The sequence below is a fragment of the Meles meles genome, chromosome 15 (assembly GCF_922984935.1).
Source record: "Meles meles chromosome 15, mMelMel3.1 paternal haplotype, whole genome shotgun sequence".
Taxonomy (NCBI): Eukaryota; Metazoa; Chordata; class Mammalia; order Carnivora; family Mustelidae; genus Meles; species Meles meles.
Window position 1 is genome coordinate 5971351 of NC_060080.1, and position 20441 is coordinate 5991791.

General features: G+C 39.1%; 1 protein-coding gene across 13 annotated transcripts in view; it reads right to left on the reverse strand.

Annotated features, from left to right (window-relative positions):
• KIDINS220 (kinase D interacting substrate 220) overlaps window positions 1-20441 on the reverse strand; it is a 104662-nt gene that overhangs the window by 63724 nt on the left and 20497 nt on the right. For 8 of the 13 annotated variants that reach the window (XM_045979736.1, XM_045979738.1, XM_045979734.1 and 5 more), the window contains exons 5-12: window positions 19569-19667; window positions 18518-18619; window positions 11607-11705; window positions 9191-9388; window positions 6874-6972; window positions 4867-4965; window positions 3019-3117; window positions 117-294 (exon numbers count right to left, since the gene is read on the reverse strand). In XM_045979736.1, the coding sequence (XP_045835692.1) occupies window positions 117-294; window positions 3019-3117; window positions 4867-4965; window positions 6874-6972; window positions 9191-9388; window positions 11607-11705; window positions 18518-18619; window positions 19569-19667 (973 nt within the window). The remainder of the gene's footprint in view (window positions 1-116; window positions 295-3018; window positions 3118-4866; window positions 4966-6873; window positions 6973-9190; window positions 9389-11606; window positions 11706-18517; window positions 18620-19568; window positions 19668-20441) is intronic. The other 5 variants (XM_045979737.1, XM_045979739.1, XM_045979735.1 and 2 more) reach the window with 1 other exon arrangement.

Below are 20441 nucleotides of genomic sequence, written 5' to 3' on the forward strand. Positions count from 1 at the left end.
TCTGCTCAGTGGACAGCTTGTTTCTCCCTCTCCCTCTGCCTGCCGCTCTGCCTACTTGTGCTCTCTCTCTCTCTGTCAAATTAAAAGCTCAGTCAGGAACAAAACCCAATACTTACTGGCTCCAAATATTTGAGTTAAAATACTTTTTTGATGGCTACAGTCAATGTTGTAGGGAGTCTCGCCTGCTTTATTGGGCCTATATAGTAACCTCCCGTCTTTGGGATTTCTTAGAAGAAGTTCTGCCAGTTTCCGACTCCTGCCACGAATAGCAATATGCAAAGGAGTGTCTCCTTTCTGCAAAACAGACAGAAAATTGGAACTTTCATATACTCTACATATAGTATATACAGAATAACAATTTTCATGTTTCTGTAAAATAATGAAAAAATCTGAACTTGTCATATTTTTCATATAGAGTGAATAAATAATCTGAATTTTTATTTCTACTTCTCTGTAATTTTTTTTCTCAAGTTCCTCACCTAGGCTTTCTTGGCTATTATTTCTCCCTCAGCCCCCAGAATGAAATTCATTCTTCTCCCCTCCACTCAACTCGCTGAAAGGAGAAGGAACAGGCTTTCTCCTTGCAGCACCTCCCAGGCCACGGATCTACCTCTATTCGTCACCCAAGTATTTATTGTCCACAATGTCCCTCCACTTTCCTCAACTAATTTAAATTCTACTGTACAACTTTCGTCTGCATTTGTCTAGAAAGCATCACAATCCATACTGCTGTCCCATCTAGCATGAATGATCTCCTCTGCTCCCATACCCTGCCAATCAGCCACCATCATATGAAGCCCTTAAACTCCGTTCTACACTTTTCTCCCTGGAGTCCTTCATATTGTATCTATCCATCTCTTGCCAATACAACCTCTTCTGCCCTCCTTAACTTCCACTTCTCCCTTCATCAACCTACCTTCTTCCCTTATTAGAATCCCCAATCACATTAGTATTCACATCCAACACTAACGAAAACATGTAAAAGCAAACCAAAAAAAAAAAAACCTTGGGTCTGCAATGTGTCCTTCACTTTTTACTTCAAAAATATCTCTCTTAAAGACAATGACCTAAAAAGTTAACAAATTAAGTTCTCAGATGAGCACTACCCTGATCTCTCTAAAACACTAAATGAAAATGACCTGCAGTATTCTTCCTATAGCTTTGATGGCACAACCTTATCTTGATTTTGACTCTCCTCTTCTGCTTTGGGTCTACTTCTTCCTTTTCTGGATTCTCTTTCCCCATCCTGAACACACAGCACAGTAACTACATATTGAGCTCATTCTGTGTAATGCACTGTGCGGGGTGCATAAAGATGGAAGACAAAACAGTCCCTGACCGGACACAGCTTACAGTGTAAGAGGGAGAAATTAGAGAAACACGCAAATTAAAAAAGTAGAATGTGTTATGTGCCATAAGAAAAGTAAAGTTCTGATCTCAGCTTTCTTCCCACTGATGACCTTAGTTGCACCATGCAATCCTTATCTCTTGGTAACTTAAGTGCCAAATTCTCATCACTAGGCTTGATTTCTTGCCCAAATTCTAGTCCCACACTTCCTGATGCCTCGTGAATGTCTCATCAGCCTCCAAACAAAACACATCTTAACCAGATGTCATTTCCCCACCTGAACCCTATCTCTTATCCCCAAACCTGCAAAAGGTAGAAACATCACCTGTGACATTTCTGCCAGACACAAGATTTCTGAAATTGCAGGGGAGACATTAATACACTCAGTCAGTGTGCAGAACTGAGATCAGGGAGAGGCCAGGTGAAAATAGCGTTAATCCTCATTCTGAAATGTATCTGGATTAAATCCTCCATGAAGAGCCAGGATCAAGACTTTTGCAGGTTTGTGTTCCTAATTCTATCACGAAAGCACCTCACCCATCCTCACAAAGTATGTGTTGAATGAATCAACAAACGCTGTTAAGTATCATGTGTGCTTGTCAGCAAGTATGTGCTGATGAGGCAAAGCAATACACAAAAGGATATTCCAGGAAATTTATTAATGAGTATGAAATGAATATTTGTTAATGGCATGTTACCGAATTAACGAGGCCATGCGGAATCTTCAAGGGCACTTAGTCCAGTGGTTTCTTATTTGCAAATTAGGAGACCAGAGCCAGAAATGAGTCAATGGCAGAATGAAAAAAAAAAAAAAGGCAACGCAGAAAGTTTTCTATAAAGCCAAATATATTCAACTGCAAAATCTCCTGACTTTATGTCATTCCTCGTTTCCTTCCTTTTATATGAAATTATACAAACATGGTAATAATAGGTGGGAAGATTTTTTTGTTGTTTTTTTCTTAAATAACATTGTTTCTTGATAAATGCAAATACATATTGATTCTGTGGTTTGTTTAATTGCCTCGTAAATAACAGAAGGACAAACTTCAATCTATTATGGATTAGGAGAGCCCAAATCTTACATGTTCAGATGGAAAAAGTTTTATTTCTTACTTCATATGTAAATCAATTCACTCCTTTTATGGGAGGAAATCAATTGGAAGTAGAGAAAGAATTCTGTTTAAAATGAAAAAATCAAGCCAGGAATCAATTCTATATGACAGATTAAGCAATTGGGAGTTAAATTTACCATGGAAAATATGAACATTTCTCTAAGAGGATTATGGCAAGGATATGGCAGAACATTTTATCTCCTGTTAGTGGATATTAACGCTAGTCTGCTCTGAGTCTATCTTTCTCAGCCCCTTGGAGTCTTTCCTCCTCTTTGTCTGCAAGAAGCTGGACATCTGACGGCGTCCTCCTTGGACGGGGGTCAACGGCGGCAGAGCCGAGCAACAGAAGGAAAATCTGATGCAGCCCCTTTACTAGCATCCTAAGCCTGCCCACTCCTCAGCACGCTGTCAGAAGAGCCAAGAAGGTATCGCAGGACCCAAATCCCACACAGATAGCCCCAGCAAGTCATCCCTCCCTCCACAGAATAGTCCAGTGAATATACAGGTCAGTGTACCAACAGCCTTCCCAAAAGTGTTCTCCCGGCACAGGTGTTTCACCTTATCTACAGCGGACACTTTCGCTCCTTTATCCAGCAGCAGCTCTACTACTTCAATGTTCCTCATCTTGGTCGCTTTTATAAGTGGTGTTTCGCCGTCCTGCGGGCGGAGGTAAGAAGGTTTGCCAGATTAATAGCTTTACTCATAAATGCTGGAAGTCACATCGGTACGCACGTAAGAATTCAAATGTCTGACTCTGGCACAAGTCTATATTGAAATGTTCTCAGGAGGGGCGCCTGGGTGGCTCAGTGGGTTAAAGCCTCTGCCTTCGGCTCAGGTCATGATCCCAGGGTCCTAGGATCAAGCCCCACATCGGGCTCTCTGCTCCACGGGGAGTCTGCTTCCTCCTCTCTCTCTCTGCCTGCCTCTCTGCCTACTTGTGATCTCTGTCTGTCAAATAAATAAATAAAATCTTTAAAAACAAAAAACAAAAAACAAAAAAAAAAGAAAATGTTCTCAGGAAAACATAGCTGTAAAAACTAACAAGAAAATGCCTTCCCTTTCCCAACCAATCATTTGTACCAAAGTAATTTTCTATCACTCAGCCAAAAATGGATATGCCCAGCTACCTATCAGCCATTCCTGGCAACAGTCCCCTGCCCCTCACTGATGTGACCATCCCCGAGGTTCTACCACTGGCACGTGGGACAGCCGTTCCAGAGGCTACTTCCCATTCACACCACCTCCCACCACCAACCCACAGCTCGGCCAGGAAATGTCCAGGCAAACCAGTGCCCAGATCTGTCAGAGATCTTTACCAACATCGCTTCTGTGCTCTGTGCAGCTGAGCACCTGTGTGTAGCACAGAAAACAATCTGATACAAGAAGCGTGCCGCTGGAAAACCTCAAAGTTCATGACTGCTTTTCAAAATCAAATTAAGGGATATAGGAAGAGACCACAGTTTAGCACTAAATTAGAAGACAGAAACCTGCTCAGAACCCCCAAATGGTCACAGTGGCTGACACATCAGTTAAAAAAAAAAAAAATTATCAAGGAGTCACCCTCACACCAAAAAGTATCCCAGAAAACTTTCTGCCCTAGGGCACTAAAGCTAGTATAGAAAGATGCTGGTAACAATCTCCAGCAGATAAAATGCAAGTATCTTAGGGGTGACTCCACAAATCTGTTTATTCATTGAGAATTCCTGCCAATTCTGGGCGCCTGGGTGGCTCAGAGGATTAAGCCTCTGCCTGCACTCAGGTCATGGTCTCAGGGTCCTGGGATCGAGCCCCACATCAGGCTCTCTGCTCAGTAGGGAGCCTGCTTCCCCCACCCCCTCTGCCTGCCTCCCTGCCTACTTGTGATCATCTCTCTCTCTGTCAAATAAATAAATAAAATCTTTAAAAAAAAAAAAAAAGAATTCCTGCCAACTCAATCCAAATACACTCATTCCAAGTACGTTTTCCCCACAGAAAACTATTAAACATAAGGCCAAAATACAATTACTAAAGTCTTACATAAGTTTTATATTTTTCACATGATTTGAGCAAAAGAGACTAAAGTGATGGGTTCGGGGAACCAAGAATCACTCACATTGGTCTTTTAAAAGGAAGTATGTTCTGCATTCCAAATAAAAGTATCAAAGATCTGAAAAACTGACCTGTCCACAATTTACGAATAGCTGATACTATATTTTCAGAAAGTATTTAATCACCATAACGGATTACACACTATATTTTCCTGTGAATAACTACCTTTTGAAAGGATACAAAATAACTCCTCAATTTAATACAGATCATTACCAGTAAAATCAGTATAATTCTAATGTCAAACAAAAACAACTGAAAAAAATAAGCAGTACTAATATTCGGCACTGGATATTGCTAGAACAGAAATGTTCTTGATACCTTTGTGCATATCTCGGTGTCAGGATTGCACTGTAAGATATCTCTCACCATTGTTGCATTTCCTTTCTCTACAGCCCAATACAAAGCAGTTTTGTTGTCCTATATAATAGAAAAAAATCAACAATCACTTCGTTTCAAATACAATATTGGAAACTGCTGTTTGTAAACATAAAACATCATTTTTAACATTTCTGCCAGAAAGTATTAATAGATCTTACCAAAAAACAGGAAATAGTATTAACCCTTACTCTATCTTGGATTTACTCGAGAAATTCTTTATGAAAGAAGCCTAAGAAAACATATTACTTGATGTATAAAGCAGCAACCTCACATACTCGATAAGGTAAAGTGTGCTTTTGTTAATGTGGTCAGATTTCTGCGCCGTGTGCTGGAAGTTGTCAATACCTGAGCTCATTCTTGAAGAAGTCAAACATTCTGACCCTTGGTTTTTCATCTGCCCAATCGTTCCAAAAGATAATGCATGAAAATGTACTACACAAACAGATGGTGAACTGGTAAACTGTTTTTACCACGTTTTGCTTTCTTAATCCCCCAACCCTGCATCCATACACACAAATCCTGATCTGATCCTTTAAAATCCCATCTAGTTCAAAAACCAAAAATAGATCCAACAGACCCTGAAAGGAGAGCTAGAGAACAAAATAAAGTGACTCAAACATAGGAAAACAGGACTGACAGACAAAAAGGAATAAGGTAAACTCTAAATCGGTGATCCAGTAACCATCTTTCAATGAAACTACGATTTTAATGCCAAAGACAGTCACTGACTGACTGGGGTTGCCCCACCAAGTCTCCTAAACCAGATTTTCCCTGGCGGAGTTCCCCACCTCAACAAAGTGCAGTAGCTTCCCAACATTCCAAGCCTGGCCCTCAGACCTCCCCAGCCCTGCCCCTTTCTACTCCCGTCTCTGTCTCCCATGCCATGCTCCCTGCCGCCCCCACCACCCCACCAGCCTGACCTTTTCACCAGCTGAGGAGTACAGTCTTTCACTCGTCCATTTTCTTGAATTTCCTCACCCTATTATTCCACTACCCTTGCCTGAAATATGAGCCTTCCTTTTTCTCTGTCTAAATCCAACCCGTCTTTCAAACTTTGCTCAAATTCAACCTTCTCGCAAAAGCCTTCCTAAATGCCTTCTTTTCCCACCTCAAGACTCTTACATTGGGAAGTTCACTAGGCAATCAATCATATACCGTCTCATATACCTAAAGGCATCACTCTATGTTTAAGTAAAAACACAAAAAATAAATGTAAAACAAAGTAAAAACTTCCTAAAATACATATTTCTTACAGGCAAGGGTTTCATGTTAAGTCCCTCATAGCATCTGGCATAATCTTTATTAGTTTGATTCAAAAATAGATTTGGATACAAGCTAAATTCAAGGGTAAACTAAGTTAGAAATGTAGGCTGTCCAACAACAAAATGGACTATTAAGTACAGATTTTTTTTTAACCTAAAGCTGCTGAAATATTGGATATATTCACAAGTTTAGGGGAAGTCTACCTAATCTTAGTAAGCTTTGTAGCTCTGTGGGCTATGACTGCCTTAAGCAAAGTCCATAGTCACTATCAAGGCGTCCTTGGAAAGGCAAGCAGGACAGGGACGAAGAAGAAAGATAAAACTGCAAGAATGGAAAAACAACATCTGGATGAAGAAGACAAAACAGAGGGAAAATATTAAAGAAAATAAATAAACTGGATACATTCAAAGTATCAGCAACTGTCTCAGTATGAACTACTCATTTCAGGACCGAATGTATTTATACACTAGTAAGAGGCGTATTCGGAAACTACGAGCTTTGAACATGCTCTACTGTCCTCTAACGTGACACTCATAGAGAAATTCTGTAATAATGGTAGCGAAGATTCCTATAGGCAGGATCTACTAAGTCATCTCCAGAGAACCATCAGAAGAATGGCACTGTCATCAGTCGACGTGTAAACTGACGGTGCGCAGAGAGGACCGCAGCACAGGAGGCACACACCTGTCCTCTAATGTCTATATCGGCGTACTTCTGGAGAAGTGCTCGGACAATTTCCACATGACCACCTCTGACAGCGCCGATCAACACAGTATCCCCACTCTAAAAAGACAAAAGAGGAAAAAAAGAATAAACTGATAATAAGAACAAATAAACACTGTTTTGAAGTTAATCGTATATTAATAGATACTTCTCTGCAAATTTGGGGGGGAAAAGAGCATCTCAAAATAACAGAAAAGTTTTGGTCAACTAACATTAACACCAGACATTATTAGCCTTAGAGTAAGAGACAGGTTATACCTCAAAATGAGGAATTTCTGAAATTCCACAAGAAAAGCTTAGAAAGAGGAGTTACCCAGAACAATAAGCCATACTATTTGAAGGTGACCGACCTCCCATTATAAATGTAAATTAAATTAAATGACACCAGAGCTGTCAATGAACCAAAAGAACACTCAGAAATCACATAATACAAAACCACTAGAATAATCCTATCTGATGAAAGCCATGGATTGTAAAAAAGGGAGTTGTAGGGGCGCCTGGGTGGCTCAATGGGTTAAGCCTCTGCCTTCGGCTCAGGTCATGATCCCAGGGTCCTGGGATTGAGCCCCGCATAGGGCTCTCTGCTCAGCAGGGAGCCTGCTTCCCTTCCTCGCTCTCTGGCTGCCTCTCTGCCTACCTGTGATGTGATCTCTGTCTGTCAAATAAATAAATAAAATCTTTTTTAAAAAGTGGGGGGGGGAGTTGTAGGGGTAGGGCTATCAGTGAGTATATAACCACATTTTACTAAGGGAGAGGGTAGTTCTCAAACCAGTATCCATAGTCTAGGCAATCTGGCATTATAGCTAAAAGTGCGTAAGACTGGCTCATTCCCCCAGACAAGGATTAGATGAAGTTTATTACCTCATAAAGACATCTCCTTGCCCTAAAACCGTATTTACCAAATAACAATCATTATTAAATGTATCTTCCTACTATTTCAAATGTAAAATGCCTATTTTGGCAATGAGCATAACTTATTTTTACTCCAAATTACAAATCAGTTGTAGGAATTTGAGTGGGTCATTCCATGAGATATGGCTCATCTCAATCCTTAGTGGGCCTCAATGGCTTATAAATCAAGAGGCAAGTCCTTGAGGATTAATGAATTCAGCACCCTGTGTAGTATCTTAACTACTACATTAAAAGCAGAAACAAAGCCAAAGTAAACCAATTTTAGTTGAGAATGTCAGCATTACTGCGGTGCCGGAGCAGTAAGTTCATGAAAGGTTATAAATCTCATTGCTCACTATGCGCCGTGCACCGTTCTAGGTCCTGGGAAACAAGACAGACACGTTCTCAGCTCTAGAAGAACTGACAGTCTAGAGGAGACAGACAGACAACATACAGTAAACACAAACAAAAAATTAGACAAACAGCATGCAAATAAATTAAAATATAGTGATGTCGTGGAAAGTGACTGGACAGTGACTTTGATTGGGTCACTGGAGATCTTTCTGAAGAGTTCATACTTAAGCTGAGGTCAGAATGACAAGGAGGAGACAGCCACATAGTGATCATGAAGATCAGTGTTCCCAACAGAGCATAGCTGGTGCTGAGGTCCCAAAGCAGCAACAAGATCAGTATGTTCTAGAAAGGAAAAAAGTTAATATGGCAACAACCTATTAAAACAGGGGAAGGGAAGTAGACAGATACAAGATGTGTTCTGGAGGTAGAGCCAATGGGATCTGCTGAAGAATTAGATGTGGCAGGTAGGGAAAATAAATCAAGGCCAATGTGTAGAAATTAGGGCTTTAACGATTGGGTGAATGGTGATGCCAGCCACTTGGATGGAGAAGACTGAAGGAAAAGCAGGGTTGGGACGAACCAAACAAGATATCAGCTTTGCTGTATCACTTAGAGCCCATCAGACATTCAAGCAGACGTTTCAAGTAAAGTTGGAAATACAAGTGTAGAGCTCTGAGAAAAGATTAGAGCAAGAGGTACAATTTTGAAAATTTTAAGTATAGCTGAAGCCTTAGGAAAGTGAGTAACACCAGCCATGAACGACAAACACTACAGTCACAGATATCAAGGACAGTTACAGACGAATAGTACATGTGACATTTTTAGTAACAATATTATTTGACAAAGATTAAAAAGAGCACCCTTCACAAAGATGGACTACATTGTAACTTCTTAGTTTTAGAGAGAGAAGTAAAATTCATCTTCTATTAAAAACAATGTAGGGCATACACAAAGAATCCGGAAAGGTGTGAGAAGTTAATGTAATCTTCCATCCTGTTACCACTAGAAGAAGCACCTCAAATAAGGAACCCACCCTATCAGGTATGTTCACGTATGTTCCAGCATCAAGGAGATCCTGTACAATCTCTGTATGTCCCTCCTTTGATGCAATCATCAAAGCTGTATTTCCATCCTTATCTGTTAAATTAACATTTGGATTCCTCTTCAAAATTTCTTTTACTGACTGTGTGTAGCCTCCTTTCACCGCCACAATCAGTGCAGTCATTGAATTCTACAAAACAAAAACAAGCCCAAGAAATCAGTATAATCTAGAAAACATATGATTTATGCCACAGTCATAAAACTGATGTTTTCAAAAAGGCAACTTCTTATTAATAGAGATTTTTTAATCATGAAATGCCAATATAAATAACCAGTCACATACCAAAACCAGCTAGGGAACCCATTTTCTGTTTCTGAAGACATATTAATTTTCTTGAGTCAAGAGGACAGTTAAGACTCTTCAACTCTTCAAACGATAATCTGAAATTGGATTCACTGACAGCGAGCAGACCCTCTCACTAATATAATGAGATGAGATGGGATGATTCAAAATGAAATGCATTCTACATTAAATAATCCAAAATAAGGTCAATCAGGCTTCAAACAAAGAATTGTTTATAATAAAAATCTGTAGGAAAAACTGAAGTAAAACAATGAATTAACAGCTATAGGATATTTCAATAAAGTATAATATAGTCTTCTTTCACAGTGATCTAGAAACTACATTTTCAAAAATGATCTCATTTTTAGTGGTTCTTTTAAGAGATGCACATCTGGGGCACTTGGGCGGCTCAGTTGGCTAAGTGGCCAACTCTTGATTTCAGTTCAAGTCATGATCTCAGGATCCCGGGAGTTTGGTTGAGGATTTTTTTTTCTCTCTCTCTCCCCCTCTGCCCCTCCTCTGCTTGCATGCTCTCTCTAAAATAAATAAAATCTTGAAAAAAATAAAAATAAAAAGCTACACATCTAATTTATGACAATAAATCACCCAATAGAAGAACCTGACTCATTACCAAAAGAAGTATTAAAGTCGCTTCCTAAGAAACTGATCTACGCTGAGATGTCATATAATTTCCTTATTGAAATATCCCAGTCATTAGATGAGCCCCCCAAACTGAGTCATAATTCTCTGACATATTAAAATAATAATAATCTTTTAAAATCCTTAAAGAGTCGGGGTGCCTGGGTGGCTCCCTGGGTTGAAGCCTCTGCCTTCAGCTCAGGTCATGATCCCAAGGTCCTGGGATCGAGCCCCGCATCAAGCCCCACATCGGTCTCTCTGCTCAGCAGGGAGCCTGCTTCCCTTCCTCTCTCTCTGCCTGCCTCTTTGCCTGTTTGTGATCTCTGTCAAATAAATAAATAAAAATCTTAAAAAAAAAATCCTGAAAGAGTCAAAAATCATAGAAATAAGCCACTTATCCTCTTGATAAACTGTCCAGAAAAAAGGAAAGTGAAAGGTATGAATCTCAGGGCTATCTAAAAATCATACTCCTCCTCCACACAGCACTAAAAATATTATACACTTCACAAAGGTCAGCAATTAGGAGCTTCTGCCAATATGGAAAATAGGAGGAATGGCTGATATTAAGCCAAGTGTGGTTCAGAGTTCACTTTTGTTACAAAGCAGCCAGAGGTCTGGTAGTACCCTTCTCAATACTTCATGATCCATTTCACAGAATATTTAATTTTACAAAGAATACTCTGTATTAATAATTTCTTATGCATAAATATCATTTCCTTTAACTATACTTTCACAAGTATAGTGGATGGAAAAGCCATCCACTAGCCTTCTCCAGTACCAGCACATTTGGCACAGGGCTGCGTGCACAGTGCGTGCTCAATAAGGAATTAATAACTGCTATTTGGTAGGATGGATTGAACCAATTTTTTTTTTTTTTTTGGATTGAACCAATTTTTAAGCTTTCTAGGTTTTGACTGCTGATTTTTGAATTTTTAAATCTACTGGAGAGGAAAATAAGTCACAGCTAAAAATATCCCAAAAATTACAATATTATTTTAAAATCTTAAGGAAACGGTATTTTCACTTGATCTTAGCCAAAAGACCGAGAAGGAATTTAAGGAAAAGGTATTTTAACAGAGCATAACTTTTTCTCATAATTAATAGTATTTCAGACTATTTGATTTAAAGGGTATTTCAATACTGATTCAATCAACAGTAAGATTACTGTGAGATATTCTTTATAATTTTAGCCTCCCAAAGTTTACAAGCTCTAGCAATAGATCCTTAGAAGCATATTTATAGTACATACTATCTAGAACATAGTATATTTGTCAGGATAATAGGAAGAAAATGCTCATTTTTCTAAGTATCACTTAAGAACTTTAAAGAAAATGTTCTAGACATATACTAAGAAAGAATATTCTTTCCCTTAAAACTAAAAACATATCTCTATTACCAGGGTTTATTAAATAGAAAAGACACTTACAGCTCCTTCTTGATCAACATCAGCTCCCATGGCCAATAAATGTTTAACACACTCCAAATGCCCCTTCCGTGCAGCCCAAACAAGAGGGGTAGTTCCATACTACAAAAATACAATTAAAAATGTAAAATTATTATCAGAACTATGGTAAAAGAAACTTTCTCAACATAAATTCAATAAAAATCATATTGAGTATTCACACATTCTTCTCTAGTGCACATGGAACCTTCTCCAGAATAGATCACATCCTGGGTCACAAATCAGGTCTCAACCAGTATCAAAACATTAGGATCATTCCCTGCATATTTTCAGACCACAATGCTCTGAAGCTAGAACTCAATCACAAGAGGAAAGCTGGAAAGAACCCAAATACATGGAGACTAAACAGCATCCTTCTAAAGAATGAATGGGCTAACCAGGAAATTAAAGAAGAATTGAAAAAATTCATGGAAACAAATGATAATGAAAACACAACAGTTCAAAATCTGTGGGACACAGCAAAGGCAGTCCTGAGAGGAAAATATATAGCGGTACAAGCCTTTCTCAAGAAACAAGAAAGGTCTCAAGTACACAACCTAACCCTACACGTAAAGGAGCTGGAGAAAGAACAAGAAAGAAACCCTAAACCCAGCAGGAGAAGAGAAATCATAAAGATCAGAGCAGAAATCAATGAAATAGAAACCAAAAAAACAATAGAAAAAATCAATGAAACTAGGAGCTGGTTCTTTGAAAGAATCAATAAGATTGATAAACCCCTGGCCAGACTCATCAAAAAGAAAAGAGAAAGGACCCAAATCAATAAAATCATGAATGAAAGAGGAGAGATCACAACTAACACCAAAGAAATACAGACAATTATAAGAACATACTATGAGCAACTCTACGCCAACAAATTGGACAATCTGGAAGAAATGGATGCATTCCTAGAGACATATAAACTACCACAACTGAACCAGGAAGAAATAGAAAACCTGAACAGGCTCATAACCAGTAAGGAGATTGAAACAGTCATCAAAAATCTCCAAACAAACAAAAGCCCAGGGCCAGACGGCTTCGCAGGGGAATTCTACCAAACATTTAAAGAAGAACTCATGCCTATTCTCCTGAAACTGTTCCAAAAAATAGAAATGGAAGGAAAACTTCCAAACTCATTTTATGAGGCCAGCATCACCTTGATCCCAAAACCAGACAAGGATCCCACCAAAAAAGAGAACTACAGACCAATATCCTTGATGAACACAGATGCAAAAATTCTCGCCAAAATACTAGCCAATACGATTCAACAGTACATTAAAAGGATTAATCACCACGACCAAGTGGGATTTATTCCAGGGCTGCAGGGTTGGTTCAACATCCGCAAATCAATCAATGTGATACAACACATTAATAAAAGAAAGAACAAGAACCATATGATACTCTCAATAGATGCTGAAAGCATTTGACAAAGTACAGCATCCCTTCCTGATCAAAACTCTTCAAAGTGTAGGGATAGAGGGTACATACCTCAATATTATCAAAGCCATCTATGAAAAACCCACCGCAAATATCATTCTCAATGGAGAAAAACTGAAAGCTTTTCCGCTAAGGTCAGGAACACGGCAGGGATGTCCATTATCACCACTGCTATTCAACACAGTACTAGAAGTCCTAGCCTCAGCAATCAGACAACAAAAAGAAATTAAAGGCATTCAAATTGGTAAAGAAGAAGTCAAACTATCACTCTTCGCAGATGATATGATACTGTATGTGGAAAACCCAAAAGACTCCACTCCAAAACTGCTAGAACTTGTACAGGAATTCAGTAAAGTGTCAGGATATAAAATCAATGCACAGAAATCAGTTGCATTTCTGTACACCAACAAGACAGAAGAAAGAGAAATTAAGGAGTCAATCCCATTTACAATTGTACCCAAAACTATAAGATACCTAGGAATAAACCTAACCAAAGAGGCTAAGAATCTATACTCAGAAAACTATAAAGTACTCATGAAAGAAATTGAGGAAGACACAAAGAAATGGAAAAATGTTCCATGCTCCTGGATTGGAAGAATAAATATTGTGGAAATGTCCAAGCTACCTAAAGCAATCTACACATTTAATGCAATCCCTGTCAAAATACCATCCATTTTTTTCAAAGAAATGGAACAAATAATCCTAAAATTTATATGGAACCAGAAAAGACCTCAAATAGCCAAAGGAATACTGAAAAAGAAAGCCAAAGTTGGTGGCATCACAATTCCGGACTGCAAGCTCTATTACAAAGCTGTCATCATCAAGACAGCATGGTACTGGCACAAAAACAGACACATAGATCAGTGGAACAGAATAGAGAGCCCAGAAATCGACCCTCAACTCTATGGTCAACTAATCTTCGACAAAGCAGGAAAGAATGTCCAATGGAAAAAAGACAGCCTCTTCAATAAATGGTGCTGGGAAAATTGGACAGCCACATGCAGAAAAATGAAATTGGACCACTTCCTTACACCACACATGAAAATAGACTCCAAATGGATGAAGGACCTCAACGTGAGAAAGGAATCCATCAAAATCCTTGAGGAGAATGCAGGCAGCAACCCCTTCGACCTCAGCCGTAGCAACAGCTTCCTAGGAATAACAGCAAAGGCAAGGAAAGCAAGGGCAAAAATGAACTATTGGGATTTCATCAAGATCAAAAGCTTTTGCACAGCAAAGGAAACAGTTAACAAAACCAAAAGACAACTGACAGAATGGGAGAAGATATTTGCAAACGATATATCAGATAAAGGGCTAGTATCCAAAATCTATAAGGAACTTAGCAAACTCAACACCCAAAGAACAAACAATCCAATCAAGAAATGGGCAGAGGGGGGCGCCTGGATGGCTCAGTGGATTAAGCCGCTGTCTTCGGCTCAGGTCATGATCTCAGGGTCCTGGGATCGAGCCCCGCATCGGGCTCTCTGCTCCGCGGGGAGCCTGCTTCCTCCTCTCTCTCTGCCTGCCTCTCTACCTACTTGTGATCTCTCTCTCTGTCAAATAAATAAATAAAATCTTTAAAAAAAAAAAAAAAAGAAATGGGCAGAGGACATGAACAGACATTTCTGCAAAGAAGACATCCAGATGGCCAACAGACACATGAAAAAGTGCTCCACGTCACTTGGCATCAGGGAAATACAAATCAAAACCACAATGAGATATCACCTCACACCAGTCAGAATGGCTAAAATTAACAAGTCAGGAAATGACAGATGCTGGCGAGGATGCGGAGAAAGGGGAACCCTCCTCCACTGTTGGTGGGAATGCAAGCTGGTGCAACCACTCTGGAAAACAGTATGGAGGTTCCTCAAAATGTTGAAAATAGAACTACCCTATGACCCAGCAATTGCACTACTGGGTATTTACCCTAAAGATACAAACATAGTGATCCGAAGGGGCACGTGTACCCGAATGTTTATAGCAGCAATGTCTACAATAGCCAAACTATGGAAAGAACCTAGATGTCCATCAACAGATGAATGGATCAAGAAGATGTGGTATATATACACAATGGAATACTATGCAGCCATCAAAAGAAATGAAATCTTGCCATTTGCGACGACGTGGATGGAACTAGAGCGTATCATGCTTAGTGAAATAAGTCAATCGGAGAAAGACAACTATCATATGATCTCCCTGATATGAGGACATGGAGAAGCAACATGGGGGGTTAGGGGGATAGGAGAAGAATAAATGAAACAAGATGGGATTGGGAGGGAGACAAACCATAAATGACTCTTAATCTCACAAAACAAACTGGGGGTTGCTGGGGGGAGGTGGGATTGGGAGAGGGGGAGGGGGCTATGGACATTGGGGAGGGTATGTGCTATCGTGAGTGCTGTGAAGTGTGTAAACCTGGCGATTCACAGACCTGTACCCCTGGGGATAAAAATACATTATATGTTTATTAAAAAAAAAAAAATTTGGAAGGGGAGGCGAACCATAAGAGACTATGGACTCTGAAAAACAACCTGAGGGTTTTGAAGGGTCAGAGGTGGGAGGTTGGGGGAACAGGTGGTGGGTAATAGGGAGGGCACGTTTTGCATGGAGCACTGGGTGTTGTGCAAAAACAATGAATACTGTTACGCTGAAAAAATAAATAAAATGGAAAAAAAAATCATATTGAGTATTCTTAAATTACTGTTTATACAAATTATAACTTTAATCCTAGATAAGCCATATTTTCCCGTTTTTTTCTCCTGAAGCGGTGATTAACCAGTATATGAAACTTGTTTTAACCAACTTTAGCTTTTATAATTAGTGACAATGTTTTCATCATAAAGTCATACAGCCTCTAATCTTCAACAAGCCTTCACTGCTTCCTGCACCTTGTGAAATAAATTTAAAGTCCAACAGTCTGACTACAGGCAAAAACATTAAGAACCAAATGACAAATATAATTCTAACTACTTTACACGGGTTAACTCATGTAATCCTTACCATAAGAACAAGGAGAATTTGAAATATCACATTTTGACAGAGAGCAAATAATGCCCTGTGAAATTAATTACAGGCATAAAGTCACAAAGCTGCCAAGAGGTAGAGTAAGACCCATGACCCCAACAGGCCTGCTTCAGTCTGTGCTCTTAACCACCACCCCCAAATCAGCCTCTAAACTTGACAAAATAAACTTCCCTAGAAACTGCACTTAAAAGCACCTTCGCCTGGAATGTGATTCAAAAAGCATCAGAGAACGCACATTATGCATAAAAGCAATGCTGTGTCTTTGGGGAGTCTGGCAATCAAGAGATGTATGAATACCCCTGGTGATCTTTAACTACATGAGACTACAGACTGAAATAAACATGTAATAAACGCCTCCTTTCCATAACAGCTCTAACAAAACTTTCTATGCTGATGGAAATGCTCTCTATTTCTGCACTGACCAATACAGTAGCCATTAGTCTCATATGGCTGTTGAGCACTTGAAATGTGGCAAGTATGACCGAGGAACTTTGTTTTTCTATCTTTTGTGTTTAGTATAGATACAGGGTACTACACACAGCAGGTACTAAACTTTTCTCAAAATGTCAGAGTGACATGGGCGCCTGGGTGGCTCAGTGGGTTAAAACCTCTGCCTCTGGCTCAGGTCATGATCCCAGGGTCCTGGGATTGAGCCCCACATCGGGCTCTCTGCTCAGCAGGGAGCCTGCTCCCCTTCCTCTCTCTCTGCCTCTCTGCCTACTTGTGATCTCTCTGTCACACAAATAAATAAATGAAATCTTAAAAAAAAAAGTGTCAGAGTGACAGGCTAGGTAGCATAATACCTGATTCTGGAGGGGCTGTGAATGCCAGGTCACATAAAGCATTTTTCAGTAGGCCAGAAGGAGAAATCAGAGATTTCACCATCATAATAAAGTGTCAAATCAGAAACATCAACAGTGAGAACTATATCCACTTTGGACATAAAATAAAACCTCACTAATCTGAAAGAAAAGACAGTCAATCTTGATGAGCACAGGTGTTGTATATTAAGTGATGAAATCACTGAATTCTACTCCTGAAACCAACATTGCATTGTATGTTAACTAACTAGAATTTAAACAAGAATGTGAAAAGAAAAAAAAAAAAAGAAGAAGACGACAGCCATTCTGGATTAACGAACAGTCCCAAATACAGTATTTTTTAAATGCCATATTGTAAATATTTGTAATAGTCTCTTTACAGTCCTTGTTAACCTATTATTTTAGGTAATACTTTTTTTAAAATGAGCATAACCTACATAAAGTATATAAAATACTTCAATCTAGGGGCACCTGTGTGTCTCCGTTGGTTAGCCACCTAACTTTGACTCAGCTCATGATCTCAGTGTCCTGGGACTGAGCCCTGTGGGTGAGGCTCCGTGCTCAGCAGGGAGTCTGCATCTTCCTCTTCCTCTGCCCCTTCCCCCACCACCATTTCAAATAAATAAAATCTAAAATATAAATAAATAAAATAAAAAACATCTATCTTAAATGACTACTTGGGTTTTCTACGTATGTATATATCCATACAAGCACCATCCAGATTAACATAAGGATGATTCCCAACATACCCATCAGATTAAGCAATATTATTTTACTTAAATTTATGCCGAGAATATATTCCAATTATCAAAAATGTCTAATTATTGGCTATTTTCCTACATTTCACTGAACTGTTATTAATTTGAAAAGATTACAGTTACCCACAGTGTGTCAAGTTCGAATTATATACTCATTAAGTGTTTAGGATGAATATTAAGGATTTAAAAAGTGAACAGAACAAAATTCTGGGAAACTTTCTGAAGCGGATGGAAATGAGCTGAGTGTGAAGGATGAACAGGAAGTAAGGCAGATGAGGAGGACAGGCTCTCCGCATTGAAAGACACATGCAAAGGCACGAAGGGCTAAAACCAGGTGAATCCAGGCACCCACATCCTTTGGCAGTCTAGCAGCAAAGCAGTTTTAGGGTTCAGAAGGCAGGAGAAAGGGCAGAAAGGGAGCCAAGGGCTGTCTTCACACATCATACCAGGGACTGATGTCTCCAGCCTTTTGAGCATGAGAGAGAGAGAGAACTAAAGAGAGAACTAAACCTGAATTTCAGAAAGATCAATCTGGCAAGCATCCAGAGAAAGCAGCTACCTTCCTCCTGCGGGTGGGAATAAGAGTTACAAGAGAAAACTTCAAATAATGAAAACAGATGGAATCTTCCCTATTCTCCAGAGAATGATGAATGTGATGTTAAAAAAAAAAAAAAAGGAGGGATACCCAGTAGGTAATACGTGTAAGGGATTCACCCATCTGTCTATATAAACTACATTAACATGTATTAGCAGAAGATGAGCCAGCACAGTCTCATGAGATCACATGAAAAACCTTGCATTTAGACACACTGAGTGCACATAATACGGACTGGGACCTGGAAAGATCCCGCCGACCTACCTTATCAGAGCAGTTGACTTTAGCCCCGTTCTGCAGCAAAAGATGCACTATATCTGCATGGCCTCTCCCTGCCGCCCAAATGATTGGGTAAACGCTGTACTGCTGGGAGACAGGTGCGGGGGAAGTAGGCGCACAGAACAGGAGATGAGGAGGGAGGATGCAAGGGAGGGAGGGAAAGAAAAATCTTTTAGGTGGATATTTACAAGAAACATTTGCTAAGAAAAGTAAATAATAAAGGGAGTAACACAAAGTAATATTTTAAAAAATTAAGTTACAGATCATTCTCCACATTAAAAAAACAGGTAATACTCATAAGACATAATCAGCTAATAAAATGCACTCAACCTTAAATATACATATATTATGAACACATTTATTTTTACAGATTAATACATTTAATATGATTATCTAGCCAACAGGAAAGGCTAGTAAGAGAAAGGTACAATATAACCCTTCCATTAACTTACATAATCCTTCTATTAACATGAATTAAGTTTCTCCTTTTTTTCAGCTTTATTGAGTATAACTGACAAATAAAATCACAAGATATTTAAAGTTTACAACATGATCATCTGACATATGTATACAGTATAAAAGGATATCCCCTATCAGAAGGATAATCTCTCAACCTGCAGTCTGAGATCGAGTCTCAAGCAGAGTAGAAACGCATGTATTATCATGTAAAGAAATGGCATAGAAAAATGGCATGGATACTCTAAACTTTTCCTTAAATAAGTTTAGAGTAAGAATGCATACACACAGAAAACAGGCAAGATGACATAGAGATTCCAAAATCTCCTTTTGAAAGGTTATACAGTTATAATTAACATTTAAGCTCTAAGAGTTACTGTTTTGTTGATAAAAACTGAGAAATAAGCTTATCTTGAGAAAAAAAATTCTCATTGTCATTTGAAATCATATACTACATTATTATTTTTAATAAGATCTAGCTAATTTCTATCTAATATGAAGTCTAAAATATAACCAGCCTTAAGTATTACCTAAGAGAACCTACCACTTACATTAGAGTGGAATTTCTGTAAACGCTTACCAAACCAGTGACACTCGGATTGGCGCCATGAGCAAGAAGCAACCCCACCACATCAGTACGGCCTTTATAACACGCCCACATAAGAGCTGTCCATCCTCCCTAAGGAAAAGAGTTGGAAGAGAAAAAGAGTTGGGGGAGAGAAAACGTTTTGTCACTTTGTGCCGAGCACAAAAATGCCATTAATGAAGTTCCTTCTTTGAATATTTCTGTAAAAAAACCATTGTGTATTAAGACACTACTATGCAGTTTGGGGCGCCTGGGTGGCTCAGTGGATTAAGCCGTTGCCTTCGGCTCAGGTCATGATCTCAGGGTCCTGGGATCGAGCCCCGCATCAGGCTCTCTGCTCCGCGGGGACCCTGTTCCTCCTCTCTCTCTCTGCCTGCCTCTCTGCCTACTTGTGATCTCTCTCTGTCAAATAAATAAATAAAATCTTAAAAAAAAAAATTAAAAAAAAAAGACACTACTATGCAGTTTTAAATCCCAAACTCCCCAAACATACAACAGTATCTGAAATAAGTCAAATCTCTTAATTCCATAAGTGATTACTCCAAATTTTGACTATATCATGGAAATTAAAATAGAGAACATTCATGTTATATTTTTCAAATTTCCAAGACTTATTGTGGCTGTTTAAAAATTTTGTCTTTGAAACACTTTCTATGTCCCTAGATATTCTTGCATGAGTCTAGATTTTTTTCTAGAGAGGATTTCTAGCAATCATCTTCAACTCTTGCATTTAAACACATCCCATGACTCCCAGATCAGTGCAGCCCTCTGCTGAAGAAGAGAGGATGCTGAGGCAGACATCTGCAGATCACGATTGCCAGGGTGAAGTCACCAAGTGCGAGTGATCAGCATGGTATTTTTTTTTCT